We start from the raw sequence: 16,073 nt of genomic DNA, 5'->3' as shown, positions 1-16,073 counted from the left end.
GTTTTCCCTGTATTCGAAATTTCCATTGGTGCCTATTATTAAAATGTTAATCTTTTTGGACCAAAATCTCGCAGCTAGCATCCTGCCTAAAATCGGCTTCTGAGTAATGAGGCGATCTTTTCGATCTCCGATCATACCCACTATTTAATAGAAAATGAAGGCTTACTCGCACGACATGATTTAAGTTGTTTTGGTCACAATCTTCGTCAACTCTTCCCTTTACTAACATAAAATTATGCCTGATTTTATTTTTGATCCATGTATAATGATTTATGAGGCTGCGAACCTTTCCTATGTATGATAATGAATTGGAATCCCTGAAGCTTCAGTGCCCATCCGGACAGTCTGTTGCGAACGTCTAATTTGTTCATCAATGATCTAAGTGAATGTGATTAACTACCACTCCAAATGTTGCGTCTTCTATGCAGAGTGACAGTATAGTTTTGCTGAGTAAGTTACTTGGACCTCTACACCATTGGAACTTTATGTTCCTTCTCTGTCTTTCACAATGGCTGGGAGAAGGCAAAAGGTTTATTCAAGTTGTGACTATGTAGGATCGAAGCCGAAGAAAGATTCATTTTCAGAAGCAAGACTGCTTCCTTCAAGCAGCAAAACTCACGCTTTTTCTGAAGCTTGTCTGTCAACTTTGCAGTCAGCAAAGCGTAATTTCCCCAAAGAACGTTAACTATCTGAGATTGCTCGTACCTTTTCACGATCGGTGCCAATCGTTCCATAACGAATGATTTGCCCAAAGTATTGTATTTTTTTATAACAAACTTGCTTTTCGGAATGTAGAATATCAGATCAGTGCGTTTCATACAGAGCCACTTTGCTCAAGCGCTGCAGGTGCTAGTCGAAGGTCGGCAAGTTATGGAAATATACGGAAATTTGATGGCGCATAAAAAGCAGGGAGGGCCTTATCCATTAGCTGGTGCATTGACGTGTATTATAAAGTCCAAATGGTATGGTCATGAAATTGGTAAACGCATCATCTAGTGGAATTTTCCAGAATGCATATTTCAGGTGTAGACTTAAAAAAATGTAGTCTTGAGGAGATAGCTGAAAATCTGGGGATAGAGCAGCTTCTCGATGGCAGGAGAAATTGAAAATCGCCTCTGCTTAATTGGTTTATTACCCCCGACATAGATGACGTATGTTGTAAGACTTGAACTCCCTAAGCTATCCCATTCTATAGGCTGAAGGCTATCAATGACAGTATAGAGTATTACGTGCTGGTGCCTTATCAACTGGTGTTGGTTGCCATTCTCGACGTTTGCAATTGAAGATGTAGAAGATGGAAATATGTAAGTCTTGTGCGAATCCGAACTTGCGCTCAAAATCAGCATCGAATGTAAATTTTGCGTTAACAGTGGTTTGAGAGGAACGATGTCGAGTCCCTCCGATCACGACACTTGATGTCAGTCAACACTCTATTGACTGTCGAGTAGCTGATTCCGTCGACTGTCTTGAGATCAGTGTGTCATCTACCATCGCTCATTATCATCCACGTGAAACGGAAGCAAAACAATTTAAAGTAGCTTCGGTATCAATCAATCTTAAAATACGTTCCTTCAAGACTGTCACATTCTTTTAAAGTCGGTTGGACCGAGTGATGAGAACGGCGGAGTAAGAGCATTCTTGGCCGTCAATATTGACGAAGGCGAAGCGTTGAGTGCTTAGGATTTTGCGTTGCTATTCCGAAAATTCGTTCCCTGATTGCTTGATATTGCTGTAATCTTACATAAAACGAGCACAGTGCTGGCCACATTGTCTCCTATAGGATTCCAGTACCTTTGCAGTCTTGAATGAAGTGCTCTAATAGACTTCAAGGGCATATGGGTTGTTTCGCCAACAATTGTTATTATTATTATTACATAAAACTGCTTCAAACACCAAAATGACGGTTTCCTAGAAACTATACGAAGCGTGCCAAAACCTTTTAATTAAAATTGAAAAAAGCGAACTTATATATATAATGATCTCTTTTTTCAAATGAAGTTCAAACTGAAATACGCGCTGGAGGTAAGACCGTAGTATTAACTTCTGGTTTTTGAGAAAACTTCTTGATCTTTATATGGAAACCAACAAAATTTTAGCAAAATGGAATTCAAGAATTCCCTTTTCCCTTGTTGACAAATATGCGGAGTGATAAGTTCAGAGTAAGATTTCAATTCAGCGGGTATTTATGTAAAAGGCTAATGGATAGAATTACTATGCTCTTAGAGAGACGACAGTTATAGGCTCATTCTTACTTTCAATTGCTTGCTTGGACGTTTGGTAGTTTGATTTTGTATGCCTTATTTCTATTTTAACCAAAAATTAATACTTATTACTACTTGTTTCAAATGAATATCTGTTTTAACTATTTTTTCTATTTATTTTCTTTTCTTTTACATTCGAACGCTGCTCTCTTATGTAACTATTTAACCACACACAATCTGTTTACGTTATTCAAAATATTGTGTATATCAATGTTGGTTGCAAACGCAATAACTGTTAACCGAAAATGTATGTTGTTTGAACAATAATCTGACCGAAAATTTACACGGGACTGAAAATCAAATGTGCTCGGCATCTACCGCTACTTGTTCAAATCACCCACTAAAACCTACTAACATTGTTTTGATGAATGAAAAATGTAAAATGATTTTCGAAAAATCCAATTGAAATTCGACTAACTGACGGATCACTTTTTCATCATCATCACTCTCTACTACATCATCTAACCATCTAATCATCAAAAATGTAACGAAATTGAATACCTCCAAATTCAAACTGAAAAAAACATGCACATGTCTCCACATATTGGCATTAACAATAAAATTGGATATGACCATCATCATCATACTCATACGCGAAAATAATCTGCTAAAAATTGGCTTGCCCCGCTTTGTTATAACAATGTCTATCGATCGGTTTGGTATAAATGTCCTGTAAATATGCGAAAAAATTGTGCCGATGATAAAACTTATCTGCGAAAACATGAAAACAAACATACATGTATGTGTATAAAATAAAAATACGAATACGCAATGCGCCAATGAATGACTCTTGAAAACGCACAAAAATTGAACAAAAAAACAAAAAAATAAAAAATAGGGGTGCAACCAGGAACAACTAGTAGCTCATCATCTGGATGTGGTATTACAGACACATCAGTTGGACCTGCGTCAGTTATGGTCGGTAACCTGGTTCAAGGCAATCGCTTGGCTGTCGCACAAGGACGTGATGTCGGATTATCAGAGGATAGCGAGAAGAAGGTAGGCCAACTGACATGGTAAATTTTTTAGTTTCTATCACTTTTTTCTTTGTCTGTTTCAGCACCAACTTATAACTGGAGTATTGAGATGGAGAGCGAATACATCACCGGATCATGTTCTATACACTCTTCTCAATTCTAAGGGTAGGTTTTTTCAATTGATTTAAGCCCTTATCATTTTTGGGGGAAAATATGCAGTCAGTATAACATGTTTTTTACTGATAACGCGTTTTGATAAGTTTCGTTCGAGTATACACGGTTATTTCAAAACAGATTCCCAATGTAGCCGAATATCACAGTATTTTTTTCCTGATATTTTACAAAATGGAAGTTATCATATATGATGCTTATTTTCTCTATTTTTTTTTATTGTTATCAAAAATATTTTTGGCTGACTGGACTGGGAATAGTAAACGACCCGGTCCAAATCAACGGGGAGGCTCACACTTACCCTTGTGCTCGTGAATATGTCCGCATGTTGATTTACTACTTCTCGCGCTTAAATTGTATTGCTTATTGGTATCCCGATATCGAGATTTTTCTATTTGGATTGAAGCGTCCGAAGGTCAGTGTTGGGAATATTTGTATTCGTAAATATGAATACGAATAAATTCTTAAGATAATTTTCTAAGAATACGAATATGAATGCATTCGTACTCGAAAAGGTGAATATCTCGGGATTTACACAAGTGAATACGAATACAAACGTATTCGTATTTACATGTACGAATATGAATTCGGCTGGATTAATGTTTCTAAGTGCAAATTTTAGTACTCGCCTGGATAGCGAATATTAGCGGCTTAGTGATCATGGTATAGGGTAGGTGTAGGTAAGTGTCTGTGCTTGTATCAGACACCAGACAGACAAATGTCTGCTTCAAGCAAATGTGTGTGTCAGACAAATGGCTGGTTTCAGGCTATGTTTGCTTTTGCATCCGCCAAACGTCTGAGGCTGCCTCAGACAGAAAACAAACAGGTGGTTGGACAATTCACTCACACGGTACGTGCATATAAATAATTGCCACTTACGAAACACGCATATATAAATATTTGAGTTTCTAAATGGAGAATAGTCTAGCTCACAGTGGACATATATTTGTACGCATCAAATCACCACTTCGGCCTGCAACCGACACGCGACAACCGACCAAATATTTCATTTCGGATCATCTATGTGCTTACCGTGAGGAATTGTTTTCTAATTCGTACACATATATGTACATATCTGTAAGCGTGTTGGCTTCAAGCCGAAATACTGAATTGATATGCGTACAAATATATGTCCGTTGTGAGCTCTCCATTTAGAAACATAAATATTTATATATGTGTGTTTCGTAAGTGGCAATTACTTAGATGCACGTACCGTGTGAGTCAATTGTCCGACCACCTGTTTGGTTCAGACACAATAATCTTTCAGCTTGTTGTCTAATACAGACTGTCTGATGTCTGAGATAGACTCAGATATTTGTCTGTGGCAGCCTTAGACCTTTGCCTGATAGTGAAGCAGAAATTTATCTGAAACAGCCATCTGTCTGACACATATATTTGCCTGACACAGCCATTTGCCTGTCTGATATCTGACAGAGGCACAGGCATTTACCTACACCTATCCTATAACATGATCAGATCACGAAAGCGCTAATATTCGCTATCCATGCGAACACTAACATTTCAATAAAAAATTCGTATTTGTATTTAGAAATATTAATCCAACAGAATTTGTATTCGTAAATACAAATGCGTTTGGATTCACTTTAGGACGTGAGAATACAGCCGTATTCGTATTTCACTTGTATAAATATTGACATATCCACTTTTTTGAATACGAATGCATTCATATTCATATTCATAGAAAATCATCGCACGAATTTATTCGTATTCGCGTTTATGAACACAAATATGCGCAGCACTGCCGAAGGTCCTTTTACGTATAATCCCGAGACTTCCGTAATCTCGTATTGATAACACACCCTATAGCCGTCGTCGCACTAACAGCCATTATATAACTTATGTACTGTATAATTTGTTGAATGGCTAGTAATTGTATACAACACATATTACTCTGTTTTTTAAATTGCACTATACTCTGAGGACAAGCCTCATATCCTTGTATACCTCTTTGAACCTTCTAAAAGGGTGGGCGAATAGTTTGCTAAAACTGCATACGAAACTTCTTGCCAACATCTTATCTAGTTTTAATCAAGTATCCTGACTAAATATTAGCCTTATTCTTATACAGCTTATACGTTAACGGCCCAAATGATTTCCTAAAGTGATTCACTTCACAGTATTTTCCTGGATATCGCGGAAAGTTAGTGGAAACTAATTTTCCTTCTAAAATTCAGCAACGTGTTCTGGACCATGGTTATAAAGCGGAACTTTGCCTCGTAATTCCATGGTCTACCTATTTTTCTCTATTTTTTTGTGCCCATAGACTGCTCTGCATCACTCAGTTTTAGAAGAATGTCGAAATAGAATTAACAGTTAGATAAAGGTTGTGCACTTCGAAAGCAGATTGCGCTCTACGGCAAACCCGTTGCCCCTTTCCTACTATACTTTTTTAAGTTTGGAGCAAAGCAGGCAAATATGTTGTTATCGATTTTTGGAAATTACCTATTAATCCAAAAAATCGAAAAGCATTTTTTAAAATAGGCTTCCGAGGAGAATATGAATAGCAACTTTTGATTTTATGTGAAGCTCAATTCATATAAAGAGATGACCGGATTGGATTGGGGAGAACAACAGGACATTCTACCCTATATACAGGGCGTCCAAAAAGTCAACGATAATCTTAAAGCGTTGGTAGAGCAACTCGCAAACATAAAATGACCTTAGAAAAAGTAGATGGTATTCGAGATATTGGTAGTTCAATGGAATTCGTTAAAATCGACCTTTTGAATCAGATTTTCGAGTGTTACTTCTAAAAAAAATCATATTCTTAGATTCTGATCTCAGTTTTTCTAAACTGATTAGCCAATTCAGTTCAAAGCAATGTTTGATTCAAAATTCAAAACTTTTAATAGAAAGATTTGTTATCATCATTATCAGCCCTTTAAGATTATCGCTGACTTTTTGGACATCCTGTATATAGTTGCCATTCACATCTGAACCAAGTCTACGCACCATCGTTGACAGTTTGCTGAAAAGTGTTTCAGCGCCTTCCAGGACTTCCCAAGTCGGTTACGCTACTTTGACATCTTGTGCTTCTAGGGCGACCCGCTCGTCGACTAGACTTGCAGCTGCTGAATATCAGCATGTGCTACTCCTATATAGCAACACAGAAAGAGCATAACCGTAGGGCAATGTCAACTTGAGCGCGATGAACATTCCGACTTACATTCCTGGTTTCGTTGGGGTTTACCTTCAGTCCCACTGGCGGACTCCGCTTAGGAGCTTAATTATTTTGAGATTTTATCTGGATGTAGCATGTGGCATTTTGCATCTTCGCTCTCATAATATCTATTCGTTTCTCTGGAAAGCCCGTCCTGCATACAGCATTCCATATATACTCCCTGTTGACACTGACGAAGACCTTCTCGCAACTGATGAAAGGCAGGTGAAGTGGAAATCTAAATATCCCGCAGTGTCCCAAAATTATCCGCAGGGTGTTGATGTGGTCAATGCAAGAGGACGCAGAGCTCTGGAGAAACTGCAGGGCCTGCGATAAATAACTCTGCGGGAAAGCCCAGCGGGTTTACTACATTTGAATGCATTGATGGCCGAGGTGATTTCCCATCTATTTGGAGGAGCAATCTGTATCCGTATTTTATGGTGAATAGTCCTTTCATCCAGGAGAAACGAAATCCCACTGGATGTGATACGGCTGAGAATCGTGGCGAAGTGCTCCTTCCACCTCCCCAGTTGCTCGTCATCGTGAATGAGAAGTCTACCTTTAGCATCCCTCACAGAACTATTGAAAGATTTGCCACCAACTTTAAGTTATTTCTGATACAGTATACGATTCTGGAATCGTTGCTATCTGCGGACATTTCTGCTTCCTTGACCAGCATAATAACAAATTCCCTTTCATCACGGCGCACAATATGCTCTTAGGAATTCACCCAGCATCGAAGTCTGAGCGCGGCATGCTCACCATTGCACACAGCGACCAATAGAGCCTTAAATCTGTTACATTCTTAGATCCGCTTTCATAATTCTGCAGTTAAATAGAACTTATGACGCCCCTTCGGGATGTGGTCGCCAACCTGCGAAAAGAGCATTTTGATGGCAGCTCATCAATATTCTCAGGCGAATTTTTCAAGTATCTGCCGTGCGGTCAAGAAGTTAGCTATTCCACTGTCGAGCGACAGCTGGATAATATAAGCGATCGATGTTGAACTTGAGGGGGCGCAGCTCTTCAAACCTGCGGAAGCACCGGAAGCAACATGCAAGTGAAGCCATTAAATGATGATCCCTTTGCCATGTCAGAGCTTCTTTTTTTACGCACATCCAAAAGATAACTCTTAAATCTATTACAAATCTATCTTTGATCAATCAGATTGCTCATACAATATCGATCAGTTGAAACCCAAGTGAACCCATGGTAAGCTCTGGACTCAAACAGTGTGATGAGATGGTGGAAGCTTTAAAAACAGGCTTTCAAACTCTAAAATCGAACTAACTAGTTTTCGTAACGAAAATCACACAACAAAACATGCAAATAAGTAGGAGGAAGAAAGTACAAATTAAACAGCTTGTTTCTAAGATCCTTTACAATTTAATAGTCTAGTAGAATCCTTAGTTGAGACGGTCAGACAAGAAGATTTTCCCGAAACTTTCAAACTTTTTCAGCCCCAGAAACATTTTGTAAAATCCCCAGGAAACTATAATAGAATGATGACCCATAGTTTCCAGATTCATTCAATCCAAATAATGAAGGAAGCAATCAGGGTTTTTTGTCTCAAGTGAGCTTGGTGTAGATTTAAAGTGTAAAAATCTATTATAGCATAATAATATGCGGAATTGGGGGAGTGATGACCATTTTCTGTTATGAATTATGAGAATCGTAGAATTACAATATATTATCTATCTGCTCCGCTTGTGAACAGTACAAAGGCTAAAGAAAAAGAAGAACTGGACATATCAAAATTGAAACTGTTCAAGAATTTGCGTCTCTCGAATTCCCTACAAAGGAGGAAGCGCTTTTATTTGTAAACAGAGTGGCATAGTTGTATAAGCAGAATATTTGAAGCACGGCCAAAAATTTTAACTGCGAAAGATGCAGAAATATACAAATATGCAGTTAAAAGTAATTGGATTTGCATACAATAATGATTGTAATGTGAATGTATTAATGTTGATTTACGAAATTCTTGCACTAAATGCAAAAATCATTACCAGTGCATTAAAAAATTGAGCAGATATTGCAAAAAGCAATTTCTTTTGAAAAGTTTTCAAATATCTTTTACACTCCTATATATTCTCGCAATTTGCGGTTTTGCACCGAGGTCCACCAATTTGATATCCCTAAAAGCTGTCTGGCGTCTTGACCCACGTCATCTCAGGCAGGGTCTGCCCAGTCTTCTTTTTCTAGTATAGATATTGCCCTTATAGACTTTCCGGGCTGGATCATCCTCATCCATATGGATTAAGTGACCCGCCTACCGCAGCCTGTTGAGCCGGATTTTATCCACTCCCAGACGTTATGTAGCCCTCGCTTTATGCTGGCTGCAAACAGTCATTCAGTATTATTTTATATTGATGAATTCTCCAAAAACCCTTATATCCAATACTGAAACAAAAGACCAATCAAAAATAAGCTTTGCGTTGAAATCGCGAATGCACATCATCGTGCATATATACGCATCTTTTTCTAGACGTGAGCATGTTTATGTGGAAGCCAGGTAGATAAGAACAGAACGTCCAATCGTAGACCAAAATGACTATGCAAAGGATGAAATTAATTGTGGGAGAAGAGAGGGATAAAGAGAAATTGTTGGTATGGAGTTCGGAAACTAGCGATGTAAGGAGTGGGCAAGCGAAATTATTTTCGTCGGTATCTAACGGCCACAGTATCTGAGTAGTAAGAAGCTTTGCTATTATGATATCAAATATTACAAGCGTGCAAAAGAAAGTGAAACTAGACTCTGAAGCTTGGAAGGAATTCATTGCTATTCAGCATACCTCTTTGTGTGGTGACGGAATAGTGAATTGGAGAACACCATTCCGACGTCTAAGTACTCGGGTGATGTAGGGTGAAATTACCAAATATGAACCACTTCTATCTCTTTTGTTGACAAAATAATGGGGCTCTGTAAGTTCATTAAGGTGAGAAGAGCATCTCTCCAGGGCTATAAAAAGATTTAGTTTGAAGATAAATCAGGTCTCTCCCTTCAAAATAAAAATCAGAGCAACAAAAACCGTGCAACCGACCCTCAAAAGGCGAAAAGGATATGGCCGTTAACTATCTTCAAATGCGGACAGGAAAATTATGCTGACTTTTCCTGAAAGGTACTGTAAATCAAGAGTTCTCTCGCCTGAGAGAAAATCATATTAGATTATCTCGCAAAAGGTATAATCGTGACAAGTTAACAAGAAAGATCTTCAGGGCATGGGGCGGACATAAAAGCTAGAAACAGGAGATCATCATCAAATGCAAGGACAATGATGAGATCATTACAAAGGAGGAAACTCGTGTGAAGTCTGGAATAGAGACTGCTAACCGGATTGCGTGACCCAGGTTAAAAAACCCTCCATCCGTAATGCCTACGACATCGGTGGTTTTTCTGCTAATTATGCAAAAAGCACCCTTAAAAACATTATATCATCCGAAATGTTGGTTCATTTGCTTCGTAATTTTGTAAAGAATCACATCTCCAATGATCGCTTGATTACTCTTTAAGCTTGAATTCCTGCAATTTGGAAAAACTCTCATTTTGAAAAAAAAGGCGTTTGAAAAAAAAATTGTTTGGATATGAAGACATTTATCATTCATAATTACGAACAAAATGCAGTTACAACAAATGCAAATGCCCGCGAATGTTGGGAACAGAAGTATTTTCCGAACAAAATTCCTAAAACCTATAGTGGGCACAACATATGTTGATTCCGCGTTAGTGGGGAGAATCGTTTCGCATGCTAGCGGGCATCAAGCAGAATGTGTGATTAAACGGGGAACAATTTTGCAGGGGACGCATGGTCCAAAGCCTTTGTGATCGAAATACAATGACGTAAAGAGGATTATTCAGATTACTCAGTGCGCGCCGGAACCACGCGACTCTTGTATGTCCACAAAGCGAGGATTTCACAGTAGGCAACCAAGTTACTGGTAGAAGAGCGAAATTGCAACGTACCAGGTTGTTCAGAAAAGGCGTCTTCACCAACGATTCAGAGAAATTCTGTAGTGTCGAACGAAAAGAGCAAAAGAAAACTATTTCTAATACGTACATGAGAAGACTGACAAAAATTTCTAGGATAATGAAAAGATTGTAAGAGCAAAGACCGCCGCGGGTATTCTGTCTGCATCTCGAAAAAATAATAAACGTCGTTTAGCCTCATTTTGAAAACGGCAGAATGGAATGTAGCTAAAAAAGTTGCTTACCTATCTGGTGAAAAAAACAGAAATTGTCACTGGTACCTGATAACTCACCAGGAGAACTTAAACTACTCCCTACTGAATAATGGAAAATGATGAATAGGATCATCTTAAACAGGCTTCCACTAATCGTTGAAGATTGGAATGGCCTGTATTGGCGAGGCTTTTCGGGGAAGGGACGATGCACAGGCCCAGAGAATACATCATCATTGCGAGGCTATCAAAAGGATCAGCAATATGAATATGAATGAATGAATGTAACGGGCTTGCTGTCCCAGAAAAGGGCAATTATTTTAGGCTTCAAATCATCGCAAAAGTAGTTGTGCAACGGAGATAGTAAGAATGATGAAGTCCTGGCTGGCCTTGGCAGAAGAAAAGATGGAAGCGGAAAAGCAACACTATCAAAGTGGAAGTCGGTGGACATCCCTAAATAAGATATTAAACATCAGACGGTGACGATCGAAGATGAGTTGAGCTTCCAGACGCACCTAGAATATGCGTGCCAGAAAGCGGTCGACGCTGCCCCAGAAATTCCTCATAGCCAATAATTCCATAATGCTGTATGTGTTGTCCATGTAAGCAAAGGCGCTGGAAAGCTCACAAAACCGAAAGAAAATCAATTCCCTTCATTGCATGATGGCTCTGAAAGCTTTCGGCGTCATTAAGGGATCTTGGTTCTCGCAGACATAATCCCAACCGCCTTATTTGCGAGGGGAACAGCATCTTTGGTATTGTAGGGAAGCCGACTACTAACTCAGCCAGTTCCCCAGACAGCCACAGAACACAGTAGCTACCAAACGGTAATAATGTGACTGGAATTTTTCTTTTTCTTCTGTAACTTTTGGTTAATACTCTCGACGAGCATCTCCCTTTGGAGAAAGCTTCACGGACATACCTTACAAGCAAACGTCTTATCATTCAACCGAAATAAAATTAGGAAATTTTATGAAAATTATTAGTAACAGATTGCAGGCGATTAGCAGTTTTTTGAAGTCTTATAGCTCTTATAGGACGAAAGCATCCCTTTAATAAAATAATAAATCGTCTGCCACACTAGGTATTCAAATTCATTCTTTGCTGTTTTCCTAAACGAAAATGACGAAAGTTTTCATGATGCAAATACTATTAACGACTATAATAAGAAAATAGAGCTAACACTCATCTTCTGTTTATCATAAAGGAGCCGTTGCCAAAACACTCACATGTTCAGAACTTCACAAACGGGCCGAAAAGATTGCTGCCTTGTTGCAGGAGCGAGGAAAAGTCAACCCTGGGGATCATGTTGGTAAGTGTGAACTATATAATTCTATTCCTCTTTACAAACTGATCATAAATACACAACAAAAATGTCTTCTAATTTTCATTCCTTTCCAGCACTAATCTTCCCGCCTGGACTAGATTTGATTTGTGCATTTTATGGCTGTCTATATTTGGGTGCTATTCCAATCACTATTAGACCACCGCATCCCCAAAATCTGATTACAACCCTTCCAACTGTGCGTATGATCGTGGACGTTTCAAAGAGTGGCATCGTTCTATCGATTCAACCAATTATAAAATTGCTGAAATCACGTGAAGCGGCTGCGTCAATTGATCCGAAGAGTTGGCCACATATTTTGGATATTGACGACAATCCAAAACGAAAACTGACTGCCATTGCAAATGCAACTTTAGATTCAACAGCTTATTTAGATTTTAGTGTGTCGACATGTGGACGATTGAGTGGTGTTATTATCACGCACAGGTAGGATTTGACAGTGCGGTCGGATTTGTGACCCTTAATTCCCTCCCACTTATTCCAGGTCGCTGTCCAGTTTATGTGCCAGTTTGAAACTAGCTTGTGAATTGTATCCGTCACGACATGTAGCTTTATGCCTTGATCCGTATTGTGGCTTAGGATTTGCAATGTGGACTCTATTGAGCGTCTACAGTGGGCACCATTCGATCTTGATAGCTCCGTATGAAGTTGAGGCAAATCCCAGCTTGTGGCTGTCTACGCTATCACAATATCGTGTCCGCGATACTTTCTGCTCATACGGCGTCATAGAACTATGCACAAAGGCTCTTAGCAATTCGATACAAATGCTAAAGCAACGTAATGTCGACTTGCGATGTGTCCGGACCTGCGTCGTTGTAGCTGAGGAAAGGCCACGGGTACAATTGACACAACAATTCTGTAAATTATTCCAGGCTCTGGGATTGAACACACGATGCGTTTCTACATCGTTTGGATGCCGAGTTAATCCAGCAATTTGTGTACAAGGTGCCAGTTCGGCCGAAAGTGCTCAGGTATATGTTGATCTTCGTGCATTGAGGAATAATCGGGTAGCTCTGGTAGAACGCGGTGCTCCGAATTCGTTGTGTTTAATAGAATCAGGCAAACTCCTGCCTGGGGTTAAGGTTATTATTGCGAATCCAGAAACGAAAGGACATTGTGGTGACTCTCATCTTGGTGAGATCTGGGTATGTATTTCATTTAAGCTTCGTCATTTGCATTTTAAATATTTTTTGGTTTAACGTCTGCAGGTCCAGTCTCCACACAATGCCAATGGATACTTTACAATTTATGGTGATGAGACAGACTATAACGACCATTTCAATGCCAAACTAGTAACAGGTGCAACGACTGAAATGTATGCCCGCACCGGTTATCTAGGCTTCCTCCGTCGAACGGAATGCTCTCAGGCCGTCTCTATTCTGGATGAGACTACACCAAGTGTTGCGAGCCGTGATAGTGATAATGAGTCTCTCCATTCGCTTAGTCAGTTACAACATAATATGTCGGCTTTGTCTATCGCGAGTGTGGGTCAAACCAACAGCGAGCAAGAATTGCATGACGCAGTCTACGTTGTGGGTGCCCTGGACGAGGTGATCACGCTAAGAGGAATGAACTATCATCCAATCGACATAGAGAATTCGGTGTTGAGATGTCATAAGAAGATTGCTGAGTGGTAAGAAAGCTCTCTCGTCATATTTATTTCGTCCATCTTGCATTTTCTAACAAATAACTTTCGCTTTCAGTGCTGTTTTCACGTGGACAAATCTACTAGTCGTTGTAGTTGAATTAGATGGCAATGAGTCCGAGGCTCTTGATTTAGTCCCGCTTGTTACAAACACTGTACTGGAGGAGCACCAACTCATAGTGGGAGTTGTTGTGGTTGTCGATCCAGGTATGAGATACAAATGAAAATATATGAAGTAAATAAATTACTGAAAATGCCCGTTATATTCCAAAATAGGGGTCGTTCCCATCAACAGCCGTGGTGAGAAGCAGCGAATGCATTTACGTGATGGCTTTTTGGCCGATCAACTAGATCCAATCTATGTTGCATACAATATGTAAATAAGTATAATAAGACGCTAGATTAACTGCAGTTGATAGAGTTAGGCTCGATGATGGTGGGATTCTATCTGATTATTTAGGGCGACAGTTAGCACACTTGTAACACACAAACAAACCGAGACACGTAAAAAAGACTCAACGGCGTAGAAAGAGAAAACACAGTAGCAATTTAGATACAGGCGAAAATACAATTCATTATGTGTATGACATAGTTATTCTATGCAAATACAATATTTATACAATATGAAGAAAAATAATTTTCCTATTAATTTTCACGTATCTCTCGAATATTACAATACTATGCATACGTCATAACAATAGTTAGATGTAGGGAATATTTTCATTGCTATACTTTCTTCGAGACTAGTTCATTGCGTTTCGTGAATTATGTATTGTAATTACCTTTGGCAATTGAATTTTTGGAGGTAATGGGATAACACTGGATGGTCGAAGGTCATGAGCGGGGCTAATGGAAGACGCGCCGCTGCGGAGATGACCACACGTATTTACAGCCATTCGGTAAGAGCAAAATGCGTAAATTATGATACATCGTAGCTATTAACGAGTTATAAACAACCAAAACATATTCTTCACATCCACGCAGACACAAATATTTATACGAATACGAATCTATATAAATGAATGATGAACAATGAATCGATTAAAATTATGCTATTGCGTTATTATTTCTAATTTTATTCGAGCAATAATAGTAGGAAGAAGAGAAACACTATTTAAGGATTGTAGAGTAAAAACGTAAATTTTGTTATGTGAGAAGAATGAAAAGATAGTGGAAAAGACATTTCAGTGTCGTCGCGCAATCTTCTTTGTCTATTCTATTATTTTTAATTGTAACTTTTATATTACTTACACGATAATAGGATATTAGAGAGAATTATTTTATTTTGATTATATACATATGTATTTTATTATTTTTGTCTCTTTAAGTGAAACAATTTTTTGTGATTTTTTCCGATATATTATATAAAATCGTATATATATGAGAATTTTAGAAATAAATTTGCATTAGTTTTGTCTTAATGAAAACTTGTGGTTTTACTTGTACTTTCCCCTTCTCCGTAACATTATAATATGTAGCCAAAGAGACAAAAGTGCTTTTTAAGGTCTTGTCTAAACAAAACCTTAATAATTTTTATTCAATGTAATCTATTTGTCTTTTTTTTAAGGAAGTAGAAATCTTCAAAAACAGGCCTGAACACGCCAGGGTGTGGGATTTTTGCCCACTAAAACTGAAAAATACTTTCACCTAGGGTTTTCGTCTAAGTTACTTATTTCTTCCGTCAACCTTAGACATTGGAAGAATCCTGTGTTGGGGCCTTCGGAACTCCGAAACGGCTGAACCTATTGTCAGGAAATTTGATGAGAACGTTTGGTCTATGAGCCTCTGTTCAGCACGTGAGTGGGATGAATGTATGATGAGTTTAAATGAAGCTCCCCATACATGTGAAAGAGGGGTGAGACATGGACTTAATTATAAAAAAAAAAACGACGTGAGAAAAAGAGGTGGTGATGCCAAGTGCACAATCGCAGGACGAGCTGCTGGCATCCGAGCAGGAAATAGTACCCGTCGAAAGCAGTACAATGCCAGCCTAGCGGAACCAACCGCGGGGACCTCACTGAGCGAGGCGGCAGGCGGACTGGTGGTTTCCAGCCTGGAATCCGGTGCCGCCAAGCTGGGTGCAGCGTGTTCCAAACATAGTACTCCTAACTCGAAACGCTCGGCGTCGGGGGAGCCCTCAAAAGTAAAGACCGACAAGAGCGTCGATTACTGGAAACCGACTAAGAAGCAAAGGTTCACTGGTGTCCTACTGAAGACCTAGTACCAGAAGGCTATGTATATTCTCGGCAAGATTGCTAAGAATAAGGAGGCCGGAACTGTCGACGAGCGGTATGAAAAAGACCTCGCTAAATACTAG

The 16,073-nt window shown here is 39.1% G+C and overlaps 1 protein-coding gene across 14 annotated transcripts in view; it reads left to right on the top strand.

Annotated features, from left to right (window-relative positions):
* The window catches only part of LOC119647872 (disco-interacting protein 2), a 262,686-nt gene extending 247,503 nt beyond the window's left edge, over positions 1-15,183 (top strand). For 13 of the 14 annotated variants that reach the window (XM_038049157.1, XM_038049158.1, XM_038049159.1 and 10 more), the window contains 8 exons: positions 3,100-3,260; positions 3,322-3,403; positions 11,974-12,078; positions 12,168-12,537; positions 12,596-13,256; positions 13,320-13,744; positions 13,815-13,963; positions 14,033-15,183. In XM_038049157.1, coding sequence (XP_037905085.1) covers positions 3,100-3,260; positions 3,322-3,403; positions 11,974-12,078; positions 12,168-12,537; positions 12,596-13,256; positions 13,320-13,744; positions 13,815-13,963; positions 14,033-14,136 — 2,057 coding nt within the window. In that variant the 3' untranslated portion in view covers positions 14,137-15,183. The remainder of the gene's footprint in view (positions 1-3,099; positions 3,261-3,321; positions 3,404-11,973; positions 12,079-12,167; positions 12,538-12,595; positions 13,257-13,319; positions 13,745-13,814; positions 13,964-14,032) is intronic. The other variant, XM_038049146.1, reaches the window with a different exon arrangement.
* Positions 15,184-16,073: the final 890 nt, after the last annotated feature.

This window comes from Hermetia illucens, chromosome 2 (assembly GCF_905115235.1).
Source record: "Hermetia illucens chromosome 2, iHerIll2.2.curated.20191125, whole genome shotgun sequence".
NCBI lineage: Eukaryota > Metazoa > Arthropoda > Insecta > Diptera > Stratiomyidae > Hermetia > Hermetia illucens.
Note: the sequence above shows the minus strand (reverse complement) of the source record. Positions and strands in the feature narration are given on the sequence as shown.